Source organism: Ochlerotatus camptorhynchus, unplaced genomic scaffold, assembly GCF_037179485.1.
Source record: "Ochlerotatus camptorhynchus isolate MF236.1 unplaced genomic scaffold, CSIRO-AGI_Acam_v1.1 ptg000267l, whole genome shotgun sequence".
NCBI lineage: Eukaryota > Metazoa > Arthropoda > Insecta > Diptera > Culicidae > Ochlerotatus > Ochlerotatus camptorhynchus.
Genome location: NW_027040757.1, coordinates 20,965 through 46,263, shown reverse-complemented (window position 1 = coordinate 46,263; position 25,299 = coordinate 20,965). Strand labels below are relative to the sequence as shown.

The window sequence follows — 25,299 nt, the reverse complement described above, 5'->3', positions numbered from 1 at the left end:
ATATACGTCATGAAACCTCTGTTGATGTGTTTCATGAAAGAGAAAACTATCAAAGTCGAGCGCTCTTTCGCTCATCCGTTTCACCGAAGCTTGAAAGGAAGACCAATGGAGCGACGGGAGAAAGAGAGACAAACGATTGAACATTTGTTTATGCACGCCGACTGAGGTGCTAGAATGCTGCGAAACTGTTCGACTTTAACAGCAAAAGAAAGCCAGCAGTCTCTTTGTCGCATCGATTTGGTCGATTGAAGCTGATATTGTGACGCCCTGGCTTGTATTCTACAATATATTCCGAACATTTTAAATTAATGTATCATAATCAAAAACAAAAAAGGCTAATTGAAATCATTTGTCACTAGCTATAATTTTCATTTATGATCACACATAAAACTTATTGAATGGCGAATGAAACTAATTATGTGTCTCACACATAAATATTATTTGTGACATCACATTGCAAAAATTTATGTGTGTGTCAAACAATCGAAATATGTGCAATTTTCTCATTGTATTTAAAGGGGAGATGTTGGAGCAGTTATAAAGCCATAATTTTCTTAATTAATGTCATACACAGAAAATAAGTCATAAGACCTTGCATAAGACAGTAAGAAGTTTTTCCAAAGAACATAATAATATAATAACTAAAAATGAGTATTTTTATACCCATTAATAGGTGCTCCATGTTACAGTGCAGGGCTTCATCGGCCCAAAGCTTGTTGACATCCCTAATACATTCCTCTTGTTCACTGTTTCGCTTTCCATTTTGTTCACAAATAACCCACCGAAACTGCCGGCTATTTTGACAGTAGGTTATGCTCGCTCTTCTCAATGTGTGTGTGAGTGCGACGGGTTTTGCATCACGGTTCGTTTCGTCGGTCGAGAGCAACATAAATAACTTCACTGGTTCCAGTCGGGTCGTACTCCTGCAAAACGTGAAAATTATTTTTGAAAACAAACAAACCGAGTGGTTCTACGTTTGTCCTTGCCGCGATCGTGGTGCTTTTGTGCGTGAATTCCAGTGTCCCGAGTACGCAGTGCTAAACGTGCAACAGGTCCGTCCGTGTGAGTGAATCCGGAAATCAGAAGATTCAGTGTTTTCCGCCGAGTGACAGCCGGTTTTCTTCGCCGTCGGGGATTATTGCTTTTGCAATCCACATGCGGCATCCGAAAATTTACGGTACATCTCACAACAACATACCGTCCCATTAATTGTTTTTCTTTCCGCCGTCGTTGTGTTGTACAGTGGGTACTGCTTGCTGTGTGGTTGCAAAGACGGGACATTAATTTATTTCCGAATAGATAGGTCCGGGCGAACGTCGTGCGTGGGCGGTCAGTAGGGGAAACGGATCGCGAGGAATTTCTACACCGCATACGCGGCAGTCTCAATGCTAGTTTGTTTATTTTTGATTAGATTTCGGTCTTTTATTCGATAGTGATAAGAGAGTGAAATTTACAGGAGAATTATTTCGTTATAGTGAAGACCAAGTTTCCGTAATTCGTGAAGATTTTTTTTTTCGCGCATTGTGTGTGTTTTATTTATAACCTTCAGGGGGGACGTATTCATCAGTTGGAGACTTGCTTTTTTTAAATGGCCTATATCTATGTTCGATGATCATTTTTCAAGCTGCATTTAGTTTATTTCTCATTCAAAATGATGAATCAAGCTGGACTAATATGATATCTTATTGGCGAAAGGATATAAATATGGTTGTAATTGATTTAGACAGTCGTTTGATGAATACGTCCCACATTCGGAGAGCAGACCGGTAGCTCACAAGGTTACTAAATAACGCGTTCGCGTGCTGTTTGCTTTCGTTGTCGTTCCCCATTCTCGGCGTACCAGCAGCAGCAGCAGATAGTCTATACCGTTTTAAAAAGACATAAATCACCGTCGCCAGATACGAGAGAATTTGTGGCGCTCTCAACGGAAAAAAAGAAAGGACACATCTTTGCCTCGTCTGTCTAAGAGTAACTGGCTATGACCGGTCCAACAATGGCCACTATGGGAGGTAAAAAGTTATCGATGAGCAAGCAGAACGAGCTCAATTCGCTGGTCGATTCGCTTATCAAGCATAGTTTCCTCAAGACGACCAATCTGAACGAGCAGTTCAAGCAGTATCAGGATATGTATGCGGTACTGGAGCGGATCCGCAAGTTGGAATCGGAGCTCAAGTTGAAGACCAACAGTGGAAAACCACGGCAGGCCAACATCGAGGCATTCTACCGATGGGCCAAGGAGCACGGTTGCGAGTTTGATGGCGTAAAGATTTCGGAATTCTCCGGTTTCGAATTGGGACTGGAAGCGACCCGGGATTTCAAGGAAGGAGAAATGTTCGTAACCGTTCCGAAGAAGTTGATTTTCTCGGTCACGGCCGACAGCAAGATTCCGGACATTATGAAGGACATTCCGGTGATGATGGTGCAGAACCTGTCCAACTTGATGCTGGCTTTGCTGTTGATTGTGGAGCGCTTCCAGCCGAATAGTGTTTGGAAGCCGTATCTGGACGTGCTGCCGGATCGCTACTCAACGGTTATGTACTTTAGTCCGGCCGAGATGGCCGAACTGAAGGGTACCAGCGCGTACGGGGCGGCGCTGAGCCAATGTAAGAACATTGCTCGGCAGTACGGTTTCATCAAGAAGTTCATCCAGAGCAAGACGCCGCTGCTGAAGGACAACTTTACGTACGATTTGTACTGGTAAGTGATCTGTTTTTATTATTTTAGGTCGATAGGGGGAAGTAGGAATGCAAATGTGAATCATTTGTTTTGTTTTATAGTTTGCCATCCCAACACAATACTCTAAATCTTCGTCGAAACAGTTTCTATAAATCTGGCCTGATTTATATGCAAATTTAATTGAAAGCACACTCCGCCCGAAAGCTGGCCATAGGTACCTACCTTTTTTTGCGGCCAGAACTCTGAAATTGCATTAATTTTTTCACCGGAAGTTTGAAGCTAGTTGCTGCGAATCGACTGAGGCACGGTTTCGAGGAAAACCAATCGACTGAAATTGGCTCCAGTGTATTGTTGAGCGCTCACAGAGCGGCGGCGAGAAGCTTCAAGCTGAAGCTCGAAACCCAATAAGTCTGATAATGGAAGGTAGCGATTATAAAGAAGAAAAAGAAAAACTTTAAATGGGTTTGTTTTTAATTTTTCAATTTTATTTGTCCTTTTTCGGTTTGCTGTTCAGCTTCCGCCTGCCTGCCTTTTCTTTCCGGAAGTGGAAATGGCAGGGTTCTCGCGCTCATTTAAATACAGATCATTATCATTATTGGTTGGTTTCGGTTGGAGATAAATTCATATACGGTTGAAACGATTTCAACATTTGCTAACGAACGGGTGTCAAATTGACTAATGAGCGGAACGGTGACGATCTCGAATTGAACTGGTTGGAATGATTTGTGTTTATTTGTTTTATTTAATATTTTTTTTTAACTTTGCGCCAGTCTCTTATTTGATATCTTACATTTTCTTGAATTTCAATGAAATGTTCACTTTCTTGTTTGTTTGTTTGTCTAAATGTAATCCTTAAACTAAATCGCTATCGCTAATGGGCAATGAGGGTTTCAAGGGCGGGGTTGGGGGTGGTGATTAAGTAGCTTATACATGAATGGCTACGAATGCTGCTCATAAATTATCGCTCGTTAGGTACTAAATTAAAATGTATCGGGTTTCTTTATTGTTTAGTGATATTATCATGTTCCGATTGTGGTTTGCTCATTTGTATTGCACATTTCACACTTACTTTCCTATTTGTTGAGCTTTTTTTTTTTTCTTCTTCGGTTTGCCAATCGTCCAATCGTTGTTGGATCGTTTCTTTTCACTTTTTACATTTTACCGCCAAACTGATTCCAGTTTTACTCTTTGCTTTGCTTTTGATGAGTAGGTACTATCAGCTGTCATGTTGTGACATCGTCTTGAGGAGGGGAAGGGTGCGCTTAGAACCGGATACTATCGAAGAAACGGCGGAGGAAGGGGAGGGTGCTCATCCACAGAATCGTGGTTATTATTAATAAATTAACTCATAATAATAGCAGATAGTGCGGATGGATAGTTTCGGTTAGTTACGATGGAAGATTGGAGGATAAAGATTGGGTGGCTGGGAAGGAATGTGCGGAGCAGCAGAGCGGTGCCAAGATTTCCTTTGTTTGTTTTTTTGCTGATGTCGGTTTGGCCGTGGAGAATCTGCGATGGGAAGGCGTTTCTCGGTCCACTGGATCCGATTCTCTGGTGTTGCTGGAAAAGTGAAAGTTTGCGTTAGTATTGGATGAGAGCGATGCGCTTTTTAATGCAAATTTCCTAGGCTAGGAACGTCATTTTGCAGACGCCTTTGTTGATCAAATGTTCGTACATGCATAAAAGTGTAAATGTAAAATAGTTTTTTTTTACTTTGCATTAATTAGTACAAGTGCTGAATTCACAGCGTAATTCAAGAGATTACCTTCGTAACTATTTGATTTGAAATGAATTAGCGGTCTTTTCGTTCATAATCATATTGACAGGGTGTCGCCTATCTAAAAAAAAACTAGAAATTCAGAGAATCTCAGGGAATTCAATTCATGACCTGGAAGCTCAGATAATTTCCTTTAGATTCAAAGAAATAATTCTCAATCCTTTCTTATGATCTCACCAGTCATGTAAAAAAAATCAAACAATCAAATTAAATTGTTTTAAAAACCTTAGACTTCACACCACTGCGTCCTAGCAAGAAGTACGGTCGACTTGTTACGCGCTCCGTTAATTTGGAAGTTTTCTCGCTATTATCTGACGTAAATAATCAGTTTTTCTCGCTTAGTGATTCCTGGCATAATTCTCGATAAATTTATCAAAAAGTGAGTTTTTTCTGAGAAGAAAGTGTGTTTTCGGCATCATCGAAAATTGTTTTTGCGATTGGCAATTCGCCAATCATTTTGCGCACCATCGGTGCGTGGTCACGCATACCTGTGCACACGGATCATCGTCATCGAGTGTCAGCATCTGCCTCCACATTCAAACCGCTCATCCATCTCGTGTGTTCAGCTGAGTGCCGAGCTTCATACAAGCACACACCAACGAAGACCGCCCGCACACGCGGATCGAAGATCATCAAAGCTGCGCGTCGCTCCGCTGCTGCTGTGTAAACGCTCGGTGATAGTAGTATAGGATTATCAGATAAGTTTTTGTTCTTGTTTCTTTCTTTCTCCCATCTGTTAAATTTTAAGTTTGTGTTTCTGTGTTAGTATTTTTTTTTCTTCGTGTATTGTGTCCGAGTAATTTTGATTATCGTTGCAGTGGTAGAGCGTTTTTCGCTCCCACTAGTACGGCAAAATGGACATTTTGTCGGAAGACGAAATGGACGTTTTGTCGGAAGATGACACCACTTTGCCACGCGATAGCAAGAAGGGTCGAGTGTACATCCCTGCTCGTAATGTGGAGATCGACGGTGTGGTCACCGAAGCGAGTCTGACCCCCGAGATCTTGGCGAAGCAAGCGGTTGGCCGTTTCAAGAACCCCTTGCTTCCCACGGTTGAGATACTGGAAGTCCAGAAGCTGAACTCAGTATCTTTCAGCGAGGGTAAAAAGAGCTTTACCCCCACAGACTCGTTTCGGGTGACCTTTTCTGGTTCAGCCCTTCCTCACTACATCGAGTTGGGAAAACTTCGGCTACCTGTGCGTTTGTTTGTTCCTCGGGTCATGAACTGCCAAAACTGCAAACAGTTGGGACATACGGCCTCTCACTGTGGCAGCAAGGCACGCTGTTCCAAATGCGGGGAGAAGCACGAGGATGGCGCCTGCACAGTCACTGCACCAAAATGCGTGTACTGTAAGGGAACTCCTCATGGTCTCTCGTCGTGCCCGGCGTACAAACAACGCGGGGAGAAACTAGAACGCTCTCTTAAGGAGCGTTCCAGGCAGTCTTTTGCAGCAATGCTAAAGACAGTCACACCATCAACCAACGACAAAAATCCCTTTGCTGTTTTGTCTGATGACGAGTCTGACTCTGACTTGGCTGAGGAGGGAGTTTCTTTCAGTTTTCCGGAAGGTTCTGCACGGAAACGAAAACGCATCCGTTCGCGGAAAGTTGCAGATAAGGAACCCCAAATCAGCTTGCCCAAATCAAGGAGTGATGGAAAAAAGGAAGTTTCAACTCCTCCTGGTTTCCGCAGAACTGACTATAACCAGAACTTTCCATCTCTCCCGGGGACATCAAAAACCCCTGATGGCCCATTTTTAAGAACAGAAGCCCCTTCTTCATCCGGGTTGTTCTCATTTGATAAAATTGTGGACGATATTCTCAAGTATCTCAATATTTCTGATCCTCTCAAAAGCATTGTTCTGGCAATGCTTCCTTCTGTGAAGACCCTCTTGAAGCAATTGACATTGAAGTGGCCCCTCATTGCAGCAATCATTTCCTTCGATGGATAATTTTCCAAACGAGGTCGGGGATTTGATCACTGTTCTACAGTGGAATTGTCGAAGTCTCATTCCTAAATTAGATTCTTTTAAGTTTTTAGTTCACAATAATGATTGTGATGCATTTGCTGTTTGTGAAACTTGGCTCTCTTCAGATATCGATCTTCCTTTTTATGATTTTAACATTATTCGACTGGATCGTGAGGATTCACGTGGAGGAGGAGTACTTTTGGGGATCAAAAAGTGCCATTCCTTCTATAGAGTGAATCTTCCACAATTTACAGGTATTGAAGTTGTCGCATGTCAGGCTATTATTAAAGGTAAGAGCCTTTGTATTGCTTCTGTTTATATTCCTCCTAGAGCCGTTGTTAATCGAAAACAACTTTCAGATATCTGTTCGGTACTTCCTGCTCCACGGTTGATTATGGGAGATTTTAATTCCCACGGTACAGGCTGGGGGGAACTGTATGATGACAACCGTTCTACTTTGATATATGACCTCTGCGACAGCTTTAATATGACAATTCTTAACAATGGAGAAGTAACACGTTTGGCTGGCCCATCCTCGAATGGAAGTAGATTAGACCTCACACTTTGCTCTAACTCATTATCGTTGGATTGCACGTGGAATGTGATCCAAGATCCCCACGGTAGTGATCACTTGCCGATCAAAGTTTCAGTTGCCAGTGGGTTCAATCCGTCGGAACCCGTTAACGTCGCGTATGATCTTACCCGTAATATCGATTGGACAAAGTTCAAGAATGTGATAGAAGATGCCCTAACGTCGGTAGAAGGGCTTCCACCGTTGGAGGAATATAACTTCCTCTCCAATCTGATCTTGGACAGCGCGCTTCAAGCTCAAACTCGGCCGGTTCCAGGAACGTCTTTCCGTAGGAAACCTCCTTCCCCTTGGTGGGACCAGCAATGCACTGAGGTTTATCGTAAAAAGTCCGACGCGTTTAAGCTTTTCCGGAAACGTGGAACACCCGTACATTTCGAAGCGTACTCGGCTCTTGAACGCGAACTCAAGAGCCTCATCAAAGCCAAGAAACGCGGATACTGGCGGCAATTCGTGGACGGACTATCGCGCGAAACGTCGATGAATACGCTTTGGAACGCGGCGCGAAGGATGCGTAACCGGTCTTCGAACAACGAGAGCGAGGAGTACTCAGATCGTTGGATTCTCAAGTTCGCGCGAAAAGTATGTCCTGATTCTGTGCCGGCACAGATGATTCCTCGCGAAACGACGAATTCGGTAGACGAGATCAGCCAGCCTTTTTCAATGCTGGAGCTCTCACTCGCGCTCCTTTCGTGTGGCAATTCGGCTCCGGGGGCTGATAGAATCAAGTTCAACTTGTTGAAGAACCTCCCAGACGTCGCTAAGAGGCGCATGTTGAACTTGTTTGGTCAGTTCTTGGAGCTTAATATTGTTCCGGATGATTGGAGGCGGGTGAGAGTTATAGCTATTAAAAAGCCTGGAAAACCCGCGTCAGATCACAACTCGTATCGTCCCATTGCGATGTTATCGTGTATTCGAAAATTGTTGGAGAAAATGATCCTTTTTCGCCTGGACAAATGGGTTGAGTTGAACCACCTACTCTCAGATACTCAATTTGGTTTCCGTAGGGGCAAGGGAACGAACGACTGTCTCGCGTTGCTTTCCACTGAAATTCAGTTGGCTTTTGCTAATAAAGAGCAAATGGCTTCTGTCTTCTTGGATATTAAGGGGGCTTTTGATTCAGTATCGGTTGAAGTCCTTTCAGACAAACTCCACGCTTGTGGCCTTTCTCCATTAATTAATAACTTTTTGTACAATTTGCTGTCAGAGAAACATATGAGCTTTTCTCATGGAAACTCTACAGCTTCACGATTTAGCTACATGGGTCTCCCCCAGGGCTCATGTTTAAGCCCCCTTCTGTATAATTTCTACGTCAGAGAAATTGACAATTGTCTAAGGGACAACTGCACGTTGAGACAACTTGCAGATGACGGAGTAGTGTCTATGACAGGACCCAGAGAGGCCGACCTGCAAGGACCCTTACAGGATACCTTAGACAATTTGTCTACTTGGGCTATCCAGCTAGGTATCGAATTCTCCACGGAGAAAACTGAGTTGGTCGTTTTTTCTAGGAAGCATAGCCCAGCACAACCAAAGCTTCAACTTTTGGGTAAACCGATCACTCATTCTATGTCCTTCAAATATCTTGGGGTCTGGTTCGATTCAAAATGCACCTGGAGATCCCACATTGAGTATCTAAAGCGGAAATGCCAACAAAGGATCAATTTTCTCCGAACAATTACCGGAACGTGGTGGGGAGCCCATCCGCAAGATCTTCTAACGTTGTACCGGACAACGATTTTATCGGTTTTAGAGTACGGTAATTTTTGCTTCCAGTCGGCGGCTAAAACGCACATCATCAAACTGGAACGGATCCAGTATCGCTGTCTTCGTATCGCGTTAGGATGCATGCACTCGACTCATACGATGAGTCTCGAAGTGTTGGCGGGCATGTTGCCACTATCGGATCGGTTTTCGGAATTGTCCCTCAGGCTCCTCACCCGTTGTGAAGTTATGAACCCACTGGTGATTGCAAACTTTGAGAAGCTTCTTGAGCTAAACCCTCAAACTCGTTTTATGTCATTGTACTACGTGTACATAACACAGGATGTCAGCCCTTCGCAGCATAATCCCTATCGTGTTTGCTTCTCCGACTTCGACAATTCTGTTCATTTTGATTTATCCATGACGCAAGAGATTCGCGGAATCCCAGAGCATCATCGTTCCATGATTGCTCCGTCAATTTTCGCTGCAAAGTTTGGCCAAGTTGATTCCGCAAGATCGTTCTTCACAGATGGATCACTAATAGAGGCGTCCGCAGGTTTTGGTATTTTTAACGAATTTCATAGCGCCTCTCGAATGCTTCATGCTCCTTGTTCCGTATATGTTGCTGAACTGGCGGCAATACATTATACGCTAGAAACGATCGCCTCACTTGCACCAGATCATTATTTTATTTTTACGGATAGTCTCAGTTCTGTCGAGGCTATTCGCTCCATGAGGCCGGTAAAGCACTCCTCGTATTTTCTCATGAAAATACGAGAGTTTTTAAGTGCTTTATCTTTAAGATCTTTTGTCATCACCTTTGCATGGGTCCCATCTCATTGCTCGATTCCGGGTAATGAGAAGGCGGACTCGCTTGCAAAGGTGGGCGCTATGGAAGGCGATATTTACGATCGACAAATCGCCTACGACGAATTTTTCTTCATTTATCGTCAACAGTCACTCGCCAGCTGGCAAAATAAATGGAGTGAAGGGAGTTTGGGACGATGGTTATATTCAATCATCCCTAAGGTGTCGAAGTGTCCTTGGTTCAAGGGGTTGGATGTGGGTCGAGACTTCATTCGTATGATGTCTCGCCTCATGTCCAATCACTATTCGTTAGACGCTCACTTGTTTCGTGTTGGGCTGGGAGACAGCAATCTCTGTGACTGTGGACAAGGTTACCAGGACGCAGATCACATTATTTGGTCATGTGCTGAGCACCGTGGAGTCAGATCCGAGTTGTACGATTCCCTTCGGGCTCGAGGTAGACAACCTAATGTTCCAGTTCGGGATATTTTGGCTAGACGTGATCTGGAGTTTATGCAACTCATATATGTTTTCTTGAAGAATATTAACCATAGATTGTAAGTTTGATTAACCTTGTGTTTAGTTTGTGTTTTGTATGTGTGTGTGTATTTTTTTTTGTAGATTTGTTTCTGTAATAATTGTATAATTACAGAGTTGATATAACGTCGATAGGATTAAGTATATGTTTTAGAAATAGTGACATTTTTGAATCATAAATCTTATTCCAAATTTCCTTTTCCCTCTCCCGATCCAAACAATTGTCATCCACTAACCTCGAGAAGACCGCGAGTAATCGGTTCCAATCCTTTAATTTTAGATTTAAGACATTTATAATGTATAAAGAAAATGATAACTTGGCTCTGTAAAGTTTATTCGATTGAGCCTGTACAAATAAAGTAATTAACAAAAAAAAAAAAAAAAAACCTTGGACTTAGCCAAAACTAATTCCACGGGGAAAAAAAATCGGGCTCTCGTTCTTGGATTTTTTAAAGGTCCTCAAGATAGAACTTTTTTTTTTAATTCTAGAACATACCTACTTAATTTTCAAGTTTTCGCACATAGGAACTTTTTTGGAGTTTGAAGCCTTACACCACAGACAAACAGACGTAACTCTTCATTGTGTATCTTCGTTCACGCATTTAACGGTTGATTTGAATATTATCAGTTCCGCGAACTACTCGCCGCAGCGCTGGCATCGGATCACTTTGACGTTTCTATGCATTCTATAGAACTTTTATGCAATATTGTTTGCGAGTTAACAAGCAAGCTTGTTTTCCGCGAGAAGCCTGAAAGATGTCGCTACTGAGGTCCTATGTTTTGAGATACTATGTTTTCAAGAAAAACTTTTTCAAAGAGTTACGTCTGTTTGTCTGTGCTTACACGGCAAATTAATCTGAGTCCCATTCACTCAAAATTCGCAAAACCGTAGATCACTTGTTACTCCTCTTAAAGGTTTCAAGCATGGAAACACGGTGCTGCTTGTGGTGGTTGATTGGGTCAGCAAGTATGTTATTGTCCAACAGATACGCGCGGCTGATTCACAGAAGATGGTAGAGTTTGTCTGAAGTTCTCACGTCCACGAATAATACTGTCCGACAACGGAAAGCAGTTCGAGTCGCTGCTGTTCAAATCATGGATGGCACGGGCCCACCGACAAACCGACATGAATGATCATACAAATTACAAAGAAATTTCTGATCAAAGCACAAAACTGACATCTGCCGACGTGTTCGCGGAATTTTAACCTAGCCTCGAACAAGCGTACAAAATTTATGAGTTGGTTCGTGTCTAATCTATTTCGGTCATATTATTTTTATCTAGATAAAACATTTCTATGGTTTTGACAGATGGGATCGCTGCACATTTGAATCGGCCGTTATGGATTCTCGATCAAGAGTTAAGTTTAAGTTTCATGTCGGTTTGTCGGTTACGGGCCTCCCTTAGCTCAGTCGGTAAAGACGCAGCTACAAAGCAAGACCATGCTGGAGGTGGCTGGGTTCGATTCCCGGTCCGGTCTAGGAATTTTTCGGGTTGGGAAATTTCTCGACTTCCCTGGGCATAAAAGTATGATTGGACTTGCCACACAATTATACCAATGCAAAAATAGTACAAGCATCGAAAGCTCTCAATTAATAACTGTGGAAGTGCATCTAGAACACTAAGTTGAGAGCACGCAATAAGCTAATATGCGATATGCAATAAGCTTGAAATGCGAAGAAGAAGAAGAAGAAGACGGCACGAAATTGACCTCCATGAAGACTGCCGTCCTACTGCCCGCAAGTCAACAATGCGGAGCGAGTCAACCGCGTCGTAGTTACTTGTATCCGGTCGTTGCTAGACGGAGATCACCGGGAATAGAACGAAAATTTGTCAGCAATCACTGCTGCGATCGACTCGGCCAAGCATGAAGCAACAGGAGTGAGTCCGCACGAGGCGTACTTCGGAAGGAATCTACTGCTACGCACGGATATCTACACACAGCAAGACCGAAGTTGGCACAGGATTTGCGACTTTCAGCGATATCCAGCGTATCAAGAACAACCATGAACGGACAAAGCAGTGGTACAATCTTCGGGCAAGAGCAGTTGTATTCAAGTTAGGAGACCTGGTCTGGCGCCGATCGTTCGTACTGTCTTCAAGTGTTGATCAGATCAATAGCAAGCTGGAGCCGAAATTCGTTCCGGCAATCGTGAAGGAGATCCTGGGAACACATTAGTACCTTTTGGAGTACGTCTTGAGCGGAAAGAAAGAAAGATACCATGCAAAGGATATCAAAGCCGACTAAATCGAATTGTTACAGCTATGTCCGCAGGCAAGGCCTGTCAACGTAGAGAGAAGGCCTAGAAAACACCGTAAGCCAAACGGGTGTAAGGGCGAATTCCGTCAGGTGTGATGAGCAAAAACGTAATTAACTACCTCTCCACCTTGGCAAGCACGATTTGGTGAGTTTTTGATGATCTGCAGTTCGTCTTTATCTTAGTGCAACTGCGCGATCACAATACGAGAGAAATCGTACCCCGACAGGCTGGCCGGGTTAAGCAGGTGCATAAGAACGCCTATCAATGGTTGTCGGGCTCTGCCAGCTGATTGGCGATTTGCGGCCTCTGTGCACCTGAACTCCGATTCTTACCTCCACGCGGTGCCCGGTGATATTTGCCGTCAGTAATGCGAACAAGAACGGGGGATCATCGTCGTCACTAATGCACTATTGTTTATAAGAGCATCCGTACCAATGAGTAAATAAGGCACTCTACCATAACGCTCCTTACGTACCGGGGGTTGCTATTCAGGTGAGGCAAATCGCTATCCGCACCTTGGGAAGTAGTGAGTTCATAAATTTAGCAACCTGGTAGCAACGCATCAGACGGTTGCTATTTTGAATAAACGTCAAAAGTTTGTTTTGCCGGTGTGGAAAACGGTAACTTAAATTATGACTCTGATAGCAACGACCGGTGTGGAGAGGAGTGATTCAGCCAAAATGGAAACGCTGTGCGTAAGTAAAATAGTGCCGCAAATGGCAACGACTGGTACGGTTGCTCTAAGTCGCTAGTGTCAGTGATGACGATGACAGAGCAAAAAGATTATAGCCAACTCTAAGTAGCCCGTGATTATCGCTACCTGGGGATGCTAATCGGCTTGGTGCTGGTTGTGATTTGGCTGTCTTGAATGAACTATATCCACCTCTTCAAGGTGCTTTGTTTAAAGAGACGGTAATAGATGGAAGCATAGATGGAAGCCCGACAGGCTGGAAACGGGCTGCGGGGAGTTGGTGCATATCATTAGTCTGGCATGCATCCGATGGGGGTCTCGGTGACGCGGACTGAAGGAAGCCCAACCGGGCTGTTAGTCAGGGTGAGAGAAACTGACCATGTTCAGCCTCGCGCTGACATGCCGTTGCCAGACGTGACAAACTGTGCAAATCAGCAAGCGATTTCCGCGGACAACAGCCAACCAAGAAGGAAATCCTCACACCAAAACACACCAAGTGGTTATGCTGTTAGCCGATCGAGACAAATCGAGCAAAACACCAACTACGACTACGGGCAACAAAGCTGCGAGCTATGCCAGCTACGAAACAAGAAAACACGAAACTCGGCAAAATCCAACCAATACTGGATTGGTGTTTACAACTTTCCTCATGTGTGTCCCGTTACTTCGAATGCGTTCCCAAAGGTTAAAAAACTCCAGGGATCGTCATGAAAAATCCATCCTAAAGTAACGCGATTTGGGGTGCGGTAAAACCCCTCACTCTGGGCTCATGACGATTTAGTCGTGGAAAAGCAACTTTTCTCAGATGCACCGCACAACCAATACAAACCATATTGTCCTTGTAAATATTAATATGTAAGCAAAATATTGATATGTAAGCTTCTTTTCGTTTTGTGTGAGATTGAGTCTATTATAGTTGTATAAATAGGCTAGAGTTCGATTTGAATGTTGGCCGTAGTGGGCACGGATTTGTGCAAGCTTGAACAAGGATATGGTCAGAGACGATTGGAGAGGTCGAAGTAGTTCTGCCAGAAGTTGCTGGATATTATAGGCATTAATATTAGGCAGTTCAGGCAGTTATTGGGGATAAAGATCTGGCAAGCAACCGAGGCTTGCGTATGTATAAGGTTTTTGATTTAGTCGAATTGTAACTTGAGGTCTACTCAAGAGTGTTGTTGACCGATTAGTCTCTAACCAGCATCCTGAGGGATGTTTTTTGATTTTTTTTATGAATCGTTTGATCACCAATTCATAAAAAATTCTTCCGCTACGGTAGGGTAGTGTTACATTTTAGAATTAGAATTAAGCTGTGTCACTATTTCCGTTAAATACAAGCTTTAAACACAACATATGCCCACACACCCTTGAGCGTGTGCAAGCAATTATGCTGCATGGGCCGCATCATTGGAAACGAAACGAAGAAAGAGAACGTCATCTACAACATTTGCGGACAACGTTTCCGCCGCACACACACACACACACTGACACATAGCAGACCATCAAGCAAAGCAGCGAAAGCGACAGAACAAAAGTTTTCTCGTCCGAGTATCACGTCAAAATGGCGAGGTTCGGAGTACTGTGCGAAAAACCGACGGAAATCGAATCGAAACGCGGATCAGACAACGAAGTTTCGCGACGGTTGAAAGGTTGAAATTGATGTCGTTTTCGTTTTTGCGGTGTACTACACCGAAATCACAGGAGTGGAACTTCGGATCAGAAAGTGGCTCCACTTGTCATTTGCGAACACTAGCGCACCTAGCGGTAGAAGGCATCTTCTGCCTGCAGTTAAGATAGGCAGCATGCTGTGATAGTGTGAGTGCACATAGAAAGCCCGTGTGGAACGCTACCACAACACATCGCTTGTTGAGCAGAAAAACGAACACTTTTTGATTCACCGATTTGTTTGCACTTCCCCTTCTGTTCTGTGCCGAAATGGTGCTACACTTTACACCGTTTAAACGAACGCTTGTGGTGTAGTTTCATTAGTATGCGTGACCGACACATAGATGTCATTTATTGATCACATTGCAAAAACATCATGTGTGGAACACATAAAAACAATCTTTGAAACAAGATCGATGGAAAACAAATAAAGGAAAAAATTACCATAAACGAACGATTACCAAAATAATATAACTAAACCACAAATGGTTTAGATGATACCTCGAACACGTCGTCGTTGAAAAATAATGACACCAGCAGGTAGAGAAATGTTTCCTCTACCAGTTAGCATTGTCATTTTGGAGAGGTAAGATTTCATTCGCGAGAAATTGACGGCTAAAGTCATTGTTTACAAAAGCAATTACGCCCCTTTGAAATGTTGTCACTGAATTGATGAAAAAAATCTGCTTCACGACTGCAACGACGAAAATGAAAACAGCAGCTTTTGACAACTATACTTTCTGCTTGTATTGGTGTCTTCCGAGCTACACCGCGAATTTTTCAAGTGCTACACTTTTATGAGCAGTGCAGAAAGAGTGGTACACCGGTGTAGCACGAAAAGCAAAAACGAACGCTTTCGGTGTAAAAGTGTAACACCGGTGCAGCTACACCGCAAAAACGAAAACGACATGAGATACATCAGATGTCAAAATTAACACGTGCATTTCAATACAGTTGTGCGTCACACGAACGGCACACATCAGTGCACTGTGCATCACTGGAAGATTCGACCGTCGTCAGGCAGCGAGAGTGCGTTGAACCATCCGACCATCGGAATAACCGATCGGGATTCGATTAGCCAGACGAAACACGCGTGATTGTGACGGATCGCTGCGTTGGGGGAAAAAAGCCTTCCAAAAAAAGTGAGTTCCTCAGAACAAGATGGCCGTCAGATGGAGGCTAATATAAAGTGTGCCCCAGGGCTTTTGCTTCCAGTACTTTTTGTAGGTTTGATTTTTGCGTCGATTGGGAGCAATTCAGACGAAGACGGTGGGATCATCAGGTCCCGCATCAGCTCCACAGCAGTCTACAGAGCTGCGGGTACGACGGCCGGGAACGGCATCGGCAAGATACAGCACTTGACGAGACTGGTCGTCGGGCACAACGGGTCATGACGGAGAATGACGGAGACGAAGCATCCAACAGGGACACGGCGTGAATTCCTGCGACGTAGTGAAGCGAAGCATCGGTGTGTGGTGTGTGTGTCGTGCCCATCCAAAGCGTGAGTCGCAGTGTCATCTGCATCGAGCGGCGGAAAATAGTGCACCCCGCCGGTAACAGTGAGTCCCAAGAAGATTATCTGTAGTTTGAAAGAAGAAGTTATGAAGAATGAGGAGGCAGAATAGGAGGAGGTATAAAGCAAGATAGGAAGAGAAATGAGGGGATTGTGGGGGATTTATAAATGCACGTACTTTGATTTTGTTGGTGCACATTGCCCTAAGTGTTTGTGATTGGTCCACCCTACGGTAGTTTTGCTCTACCGCTACCGGGGAACTGCAACATACTCTTAGAATGAGTTAATTTTAACTCAAAGATGAGTAAATTCCACCAGTGGCGTCCCGTAAAGGGTGTCCACGATGAAATTGCCACACTATGAAATTGCTCTAACTTTTTAACCGTTGGGTGGAATTTAATGAAAATTTGGGTGGATTTAATTCATAGTGCATTATTTACATCCTGCAAGTTTTAAAGTCCTGTGATCAAAACTCGCGGAAATGGAGTCGAAAGAACAGCTCGTGCGTGATAAAATCTTGCGCATTCATCACGAGAACAAGGATCTCTCGCATCGTTCCATCGCTAAAACGTTGGGAATCGCGAATTCCACTGTGTCGCGAGTGATTAAGCGGTTCGAGGAACGGTTGACCACCGATCGGAAGCCCAGAAGTGAAGGAAAAAGTATTCCGTACAACACCAAAAATCACAACCGCGTAGTTGGGGCCTTCAACCGAAATCCGAACGCCTCCGTTAGGGATGTGGCTAAGAAGCTGCACCTAAGCCGAAGTTTTGTCCAGAAGGCCAAAACTAAGGCTGGGCTTCGAACGTTCAAGGTACAAAAGGCCCCTAATCGCGACGAGAAGCAGAACAAGTCCACCAAAACCCGTGGCAGGAAGTTGTACCTCAACATGCTGACGAAAGTTGAATGCTGCATCATGGACGACGAAACATATGTGAAGGCCGACTTCAAACAGATCCCAAGATCACGGCCAAGGATAAGTTCAGCGTTCCGGAGCATGTCCGCACTCAGAAGATGTCCAAATTTGCGAAGAAATTCCTAAAGGGTGATACGGTCAAAATTTGGTCAAGGGAAAACGCGTGTAAATCGGTGAAATCGTTTATTTAAAAAATCAAATTAAATTTCTTTTTCAAGTTCAATTAGTATAAAATTCAGGAAAAATATTCAGTTAGGCTTCCGCTTTTCCAAATCCGAATTGCCGGGCCTTACGTTTGACCCCTGCCATCAGATTTTGTACAGCCACCTTGTCCACCTTCTTCGCCGCAGAAAGCCAGTTTGCCTTGAACTGCTGCTCGCCCTTAGCAGTTTTTTTGGTCTTCTTTAGGTTCCGCTTGACAATAGCCCAGTATTTCTCAATTGGGCGGAGCTCTGGCGTGTTGGGAGGGTTCTTGTCCTTGGGAACCACCTGCACGTTGTTGGCGGCGTACCACTCCATGGCCTTTTTACCGTAATGGCAAGATGCCAAATCCGGCCAAAACAGTACGGAACAACCGTGTTTCTTCAGAAAAGGCAGCAGACGTTTATTCAAACACTCTTTCACGTTAATTTCTTGGTTGACAGTCCCGGAAGCTATGAAAATGCTGCTTTTCAAGCCACAGGTACAGATGGCTTGCCAAACCAGATATTTCTTTGCGAACTTTGACAGTTTCATGTGCTTGAAAACATCTGCTACCTTTCCCCTTCCTTTTGCCGTATAAAACTCCTGTCCCGGAAGCTGCTTGTAGTCGGCTTTGACGTAGGTTTCGTCGTCCATTACCACGCAGTCAAACTTCGTCAGCATCGTCGTGTACAGCCTCCGGGATCGCGCTTTGGCCGTCGTATTTTGTTTATCATCGCGATTTGGAGTCACTACCTTCTTGTAAGTCGATAGTCCGGCTCGTTTTTTGGCTCGATGCACGGTTGTAGACGATACACTCAGCTTATTTGCGGCATCTCGGAGAGAGAGGTTAGGGTTTCGCTTGAAACTACCGGCAACTCTCTTTGTCGTCTCAGCGGCTTCCGGTTTTCGATTTCCCCCCGATCCAGACTTCCTGGCTGTCGACAAACGTTCCCCAAACACTTTAATTACATTTGTAACGGTTGATTTGGCAACTTTTAGCGATTTTGCCAACTTTGCGTGCGAGTAGCTCGGATTTTCGCGATGCGCGAGCAAAATTTTGATACGCTGCTCTTCTTGCTTGGACGGCATTTTGACAACTCAAGAGTGAATTCCAAAATCAAAATAGGAGCAACATTCTACACACACACACCTTCAAAATGAGGGGTGTTCAGGTTTTTTAAATGCAAAATTGAAAGAAATACGTCAAGTTGATATTGACCAAATTTTGACCGTATCACCCTTTAGTTTGGCAAGCCATCTGCACGTGCGGAAAGCGGAGTGCACCTTTCGTGACCCAGGACACGATGAACGGACAGGTATACATAAAAGAGTGCCTCCAGAAGCGGCTGCTTCCTCTCCTAAAGGCCCACAACGTCCCAACAATCTTCTGGCCGGATTTGGCCTCATGCCACTACTCCAAGGACGTGCAGAAGTGGTATGCGGACAATAAGGTCAATTTCGTGCCGAAAATGTTCAACCCTCCCAACACTCCGGAGCTCCGCCCCATCGAGAAGTACTGGGCGATTATGAAGCAGCACCTTCTTAAACGACCTAAGGTAGTGAAGACAGTCGAGGAACTGAAGAAAGTATGGGTTTACATGCAAAAAACGGTTGATTCACAGGTTGTGCAGAATCTTATGGCCGGGGTTAAGGCCAAGGTGCGGGCATTTGCGTATGGACTGTAAATAAAATACGAGTAAAATGGTAAAATGAAGTTTAATAGTTATTTCTCAATCCCTGAAAATTTGATGGCAATCGGATGAAAACTCTAATTTTGCGAATCAATTTTGTGTGTGGCAATTTCATCGTGGACACCCTTTAACCTCACTTTTTACCTGTGCCCCAACTTTTAAAACCAAATTTAATGCCATATTTAGAGTCGGTGTATAATGAGTCACGCCAAGAGTGAAGCCAAGTCTACCTATTGAACTGTCAAACCGGCTACCTATCGTGCAAAGTAAATAAACATTACGATGCTATGAAAGATCCACGAAAGGTATTACAATAAAATATAAAATATAATCGAAGAAATGAGCATAAACACGCAGTGAGCGTTAAATTGTCATGATATACGCTCGGTAATGATTAGTAATGAGAATTTTTACTATTTTCTGTTAAGATAATTTGACAAAATCACTGATATAATGATTTACTGCAGCCGCAATATTTTTTCTCTCGCTAGAAGTCATTTGAAGTTGTTGTAGAAGTCCTCTGTTGCCAAGTGAAAAGAATGGGAATCTTTCGAAAACCGTGATGCGAGTTCAACTGTTTTTCTCTTGGCGTGACTCATTATACACCGACTCTAGCCATATTCATACTCGAATCCAAGGGGCAAGACAGCTGTACTCAGAGTAAATATATATTCGCTGCGAGTAAACTTGAGTTGCTCATATTTACTCAAAAATGAACAAAGTAGTCTCGTATTTTTCATCATAAGAAGATCTGGAAACAACCACCGTCTGACGGAATGTTTTGTTTAAATATTTTCAATTAAGAGAAAATCTATCATTTGGCGTCAGATTATCCACTTTAATATAGCATAATGTCCATGAAACGGTAATATCAAGGGGTATTCCAAGAGGTAGGTTTTTGTCAGTGTGCCGCAGGTCTGCCGATTGTGTCGGTCATAGAGGAAGCTGCAATTGTTTGTAAAATACTCATCCCGGCAACCCGATATTTCTGACACCATGAATGTTTTGGTTTGAAATTGTGATGTTTTATGTTCCATAGGGTAATAAAAGTCCTGTGTCTTAGTGTTTTATAATGCCCTCAAAGGCAGACCAGAAACCTAGTTTTTCGTGATGTGAAAAGCATTGGTCTATCAGAGGCTAGAAAGAGTTGGAACCGGTGGAGAGCATTGTTGGAGACCGACTATAGAGGGTGATGAATAGACTTCTTTAGTTTGTTTTGTATGAGTTGCAGCATTATTTGGGGTCTGATTAACTGCCTCTTTCTCTTGAGCCCACTCTAGAACTTACATTTCATATTTAGATCTATGAGTGAACGACTGGTATGAGTTCCTCTGGTATAATCAATTAGAGGATGTTCCTGAATATACAGTCCAACAGCACGTAATGTTGTGAACAACTTCAATGACAGTTGTTCATCAGTGCTCCCATTTTATTTACAACAATCCAATGCCTACGAGATTGTGCTGAAGGTGTGCCGAAGGTATGCTGATGGTGTGCCGATGGATGTGCCCAAGCTATGCCGAATCTAATTTCGGCACAATGCGCTGAGTGACTTACCCCTTGGGGTATTCAACTTTGCACATCCCAATCTGTGCCGAAAGCTAGGTCAAGCGTTGTGCTGAACGTGCCGAAGTGTGGCAATCAAGCTATCAGTCTCAGTAACCCACGAGTTTGGCAACCCTGCACTTATGACTTTTGAGATTGTGTGTTTTCATTTTCAAGTCAAGGACGGAAAAAAAGTCGTGATAATATTCAACGAGCTGGTTGCTGGTCATCCGCTTCAAGGAAATGGCACTCGACTGATTGATGGCAGAAGCTGTCCATCCAGGAGAAGACAGTTCTCTACCGTGCGTCATTCTGGCAGACGTTCGCCAAAACCAATAACCCAACCGGCAAGTAGAACATGAATCTTGTTTGCAATACAAGCCAGCAATTAGCATTAAAATAGGAAGGACTCGACTTAAAATGCCCACCGGCGGTAGTAGTGGCAGCAATAGACCTGCAGTAGCTTCCCAGTGTCAGCAGTCTTGGTCAGGTACTAAATTCGTCTGACTCAAACTACTTCGTCCATGGTTTATCCAAATGTCGGTCCAAAATATCGTTGTTCAATAATATTTTTTATCTTTGGTCATGCTGGAATCGCATATTAATCTCCCTGAAGCTGCTGCCGGTTCCGATTGCGCTCATTAAGACCGCGATTCAGATTGGCTCTGTTACCTCCGGTGTGGTTACCTTCACAATTCTGTTAGCAGCATCTTTCTTAATATTACTGTTGCCATCGGTGATACGAACAGTTGTAGTCCCCTAGTCTCCGCCCCAAAATAATGCGAATGAAAGTGTTCCCGTATTCTTTAGATTCTAAACTATTATGGAAGACCCGCTACAGTGATCTAACCCCTCAAGTATCTCTCCATAATGTTCGTGATGCATACCAATTACAATTGTTATTAGCGTTTGAAACATTATTAACCGCCACCCTTTTGCTGATCCCAATGCATCTTACCTAAACTCCCAGTAACTCCTCGGCGCAGTATGTATGGCTTTGAATTATCCCTACAAACACACAAACTTCTCCCGCAAACCTACTGGAACGGTTTACGCATCGCATCCCACAGGTAGTCCTGGACTTCCTGCGAGTTGGGATCCATCGTGTTAACCTTGCTGTCCTTTCGTTGACGTTGTTTCGAATACTGTTGTTGCTGATGCTGCTGTTGCTGCTGCTGCTGCTGTTGCCGGTGCTGCTGATGCTGCTGATGCTGCTGCGTTGTATACACCTGCATCTGTTCGTTCTTCAATCCCTCGTTGTGCATCATCGGCAGCCGCCCTTTGGCCATGTTGAAGTTCTCCGTATAGTTGAGTTTGTTTCTCCGCCGCTGTCGCCAGCGGCAAACGACGAAGATCACCGCGAACACCACCAGCGAAACGCCCACGATGCAGGAACTCGCCACGATCGCCGATTTGACGCCGAGTGGCATCGAGGTGCTCTCGATGGTTACCGTGTGCCGGTGGTTGAACCCATGGCCGGTCAGTTCCAGATCGAGCAAATCACTGCTGCTGGTTTGATCGTGGCTGCTGTCGAACTCGGCATCGGCGGACATTCGCGAAGGGGTTATCAGCCCACCCTTCGATCCGCCGTTACCTAAAAAATGAATCCCATCCATTTTGTGATTTGCTGGGTGTTGCTGCTGCTGCTGTTGAGGCGAATGCTGGAGCTTCCAGTCGAGGAATTTGTGATCCCCTCGGTGATGCTGCATCGCTCGACCTTCCTTGTAGGCTTCGTCCGTCGGGCGCATGCTGATGATGGAAGTGAAGTAGCTGAAGCCCTGCGAATCCAGTTTGATGTCGTCCGGTTGAATGCTCCGCAGGTTACCAAGATTGAACCGTGGGAAGTGTTCAAATGCCGTTACGATGTCCATCTTGTCCTCGATCGGTTTGGACTTGCCGTTGATCATTTCTGACAGATGTAGCTGGCTGGAGCCACGTTTGCGATGCTCGAGCAGCTCGTCCAAGGTCATGTTTCGTTGGGATAGGACCTTGGCCAGGCGGGCACCGATACGGCGATCTTCCATCAATTCTAAGATCTCATTCCGATCGTCGGACAGAGCGATCGGACCGAGATCGTTGAACAGCGATGGATTGCTCTCGGTTACGTCTCGGAAGTAGTCCTCAAGGCTGTCGGTGAACGAACGCTGGGTGTTTTGGTTGATTCGTTCGATGAGATCGTCCTCACTTAGCTCGGTGGTTGACAGTTCGGACGCTAAGCTGGATTGCGGATCGAAGGCGTTCTTGGTGTCTTCGAAGGAGGTAAACTTTTCGATGATGTTCAGTTCCGGTTCCTCGCTTTCGAGCAGTTTGGTGACGTTCTCGGATTCATCGTGGAATTCTATGTCGGCGAGGCTATGATTTTCCGTCGACTGCGGTTGCACTGTTAACGGTGCAGGGGACGCGAGTCTTATTTTGGGTTTTATAGCAAGGCGATTCCGGGAAGACGGGATTCGCATTAGAGATCGCTCAGAGGAAGCCGGAACGGGTGGTTCCGTATCGGGAAGTGCTGGTTCGGTATGTTCTTCTAGGGTGTCACTATCGAGGTCGGTGGATGCGATCACTGAAGGTCGTTGACGGAATTTGTTCTGTTGAAGTTTGTGGAAGTATTTTTCGTGAAGCGATGCTGAGGGAGTCCATTTTTCGCGAGATGTAGTGTTCGGGATGGCGGTGCTGGTCGTGGTGGTAGACAAGTGCCAGGGTTCAGCAGTAGCGTAGGGCCTAAGTGATTCCAAGCGTCTTTTGGAAGCAGAGAAGACTTCCTCCGTTCGGATTTTGGAGTTACTCAAGTCTGGACGAATACGGGAGGCTACACCCTTGATGGGTCGTAGTCGTTCTTCTTTGACGGTTGGAAGCACCGGATTGAGGGCTAGCTGTTTGATCTCGACGGTTGGAAAGATGGCAACGTTGTCGTTGTGGTTTCCAAGGTTGTCGAGGGTTATGATGTCTTCGACGGAGTTGGTTTCATCCTGCGCCGTTGGTGGAAGCTCTGTCGGTGTCGTTGTGGTTGATGTGGTAGTTGTTGGTGGTTCCGTTGCTATAATCGGAACTGCAGATGGGGAATATACCGGAATTCTTTTCATGGATTTGATATCATGGAAGTCGGTTCGCTGAGTGGAGTCCTCCTGTACTCGGAATCTGACACTGGATAGCGTTGGTATCGTGGAGGTTACTTCGTTGTCTTGTTCCGTGACTGTAGTGACATCTAGGGGGCTTTGCGTCAACGCAGCCAGAGCCATTTGCTTGCCCTTGATCAAATCCTGTAGTGAGATATTGCGCTGTTGAAGAATCTCGCTTAGACTCAGTCCACCGGATTGCTTGAGTAGAGCTTTCAGGTCTGCGGCACTGGCCTTGCCTTGCTCACCGGACGATCCACCTTCTTCTTCGTTTCGTTTGGCCTGTGAGTACGGTTTTCGGTAGGCTTTGTGACCGGAACCGGGAGTCGGATGCTCCTCCGGTCTGGGAAGTCTTCTTTGCCTATTGCCGTCAATAGGTTGAAAATTCTCTCGGTTGCCTCTGTTAAACGCTTCGTACGGTCGTCGGATCGAAGGTGGATCACTGCTAAAGGGAGAATGTGGATCTATGGCATCGCTGTAGGGATTCGACCACCGATCGGCAGGACGTTGACGGTCCCAGCGGGGGTAGGTTCGTTTCCTCTCCGGTTCCGGATCTCGGTAGATGGGTTCGGGTTCTGTTTCGTCTCGAGGGCCACCTTGTTGCCAGTAGTCGTCGTGCAGAGGTCTGCGCTTTCGTTTCCTACCCAATCGACGACGTTTTCGTCCTTCGAAGCCTTCGGCTGGTACCGTGGAAACGATTTCTTCTTCCGCCAGTGGTTGCGATGAGAGGTCCTGCGATGCAATCGTAGTCAACGGGTGAGTCTGAAAGGAAATGGAAAAGAATGCCTCAATTAGGATCTTCTCGTTAGGTGAAGAATTCAATTGGCAGGTAATTATCGCGATGGGATTGAAGTGATTCATTTCGGTTCACTTGTCTAATCGAGATGCATTTTTCTCTCTCTCTCGCTAGCGGAGATGGGGTTGCATTTTCCGCATGAAGTATTTCGCTTCTCTGTTATTGAAGCAGCTGGGTGCTGCAAAGCACATCTCTTCTTTTCGCCAGAGTTTATGATGCAGCTAGTCAGTCATTTAGTCAATGGTAGGTATTAGGTGTGCATCCAGCTGCAAAGCGAAAGGAAATTGTAATGTTGCTGTAGATGTTGGAATGGAATGGGAAATTTCTCCACCCGTCGCCCGGCACTCTTCTCTGGCTGTTGCATGATGTGTTTTGGATGGCATGGTATGATGAGAATGAAAATGAAACCGTTGGCCTAGATTTTCCCGACGCGGATGTTGATGCGTACGGTTGAATGTTGGCACTCTTGTTAAGCTGATGGCGCGAGAATTTGAAGGATTTTGCGTGCTTTGTTGAGTATTTACTGCATGGTAGCTTGAAGGGTTACGGTTGAAATTCCAGAGCTTTCATAAACGAGATGGATAGCACTTTCTTGTACGCCAAGTGTACTTTAAGAATATGGGGATCAAGTTTCCATGAAGTGCGAATGGGACATTGAGAGTAGAGGTGGGCAAATTTAATTTTCTACCATTAAATGGGGCTAAACAGAACTAAGTCTGTGCAAGTTCGGAATAAATTTTCTCATTTTTGAATTTTACACAGAATTTTAAACTTTTACCGCAATTTAAAAACTCAGTAAAACCTTACTGACTGGATTAGTGTGTGAGGGAAGTTAACATCCTGAAAATATGGGGAACTTACTAGAAGG

General features: G+C 44.6%; 1 protein-coding gene and 1 pseudogene across 1 annotated transcript; one reads left to right on the top strand and one right to left on the bottom strand.

Moving 5' to 3' along the window:
- Window positions 1-876: 876 nt before the first annotated feature.
- Window positions 877-2,729, top strand: LOC135705479 (actin-histidine N-methyltransferase-like; annotated as a pseudogene).
- A 550-nt stretch (window positions 2,730-3,279) lies between these two features.
- On the bottom strand, window positions 3,280-24,614 carry LOC135705436 (uncharacterized). Its single transcript, XM_065227177.1, has 2 exons — window positions 21,481-24,614; window positions 3,280-4,236 (listed from the first exon to the last, which is right to left on the bottom strand). The coding sequence occupies exon 1, from the start codon at window positions 24,494-24,496 to the stop codon at window positions 21,560-21,562; it is 2,937 nt and encodes a 978-aa protein (XP_065083249.1). The 5' UTR covers window positions 24,497-24,614; the 3' UTR covers window positions 3,280-4,236; window positions 21,481-21,559.
- Window positions 24,615-25,299: the final 685 nt, after the last annotated feature.

What these genes read in the sequence shown, in the direction of transcription:
- LOC135705436 (XM_065227177.1), bottom strand. Translation starts at nt 24,496, where the DNA reads ATGAATCACTTCAATCCCATCGCGATAATTACCTGCCAATTGAATTCT.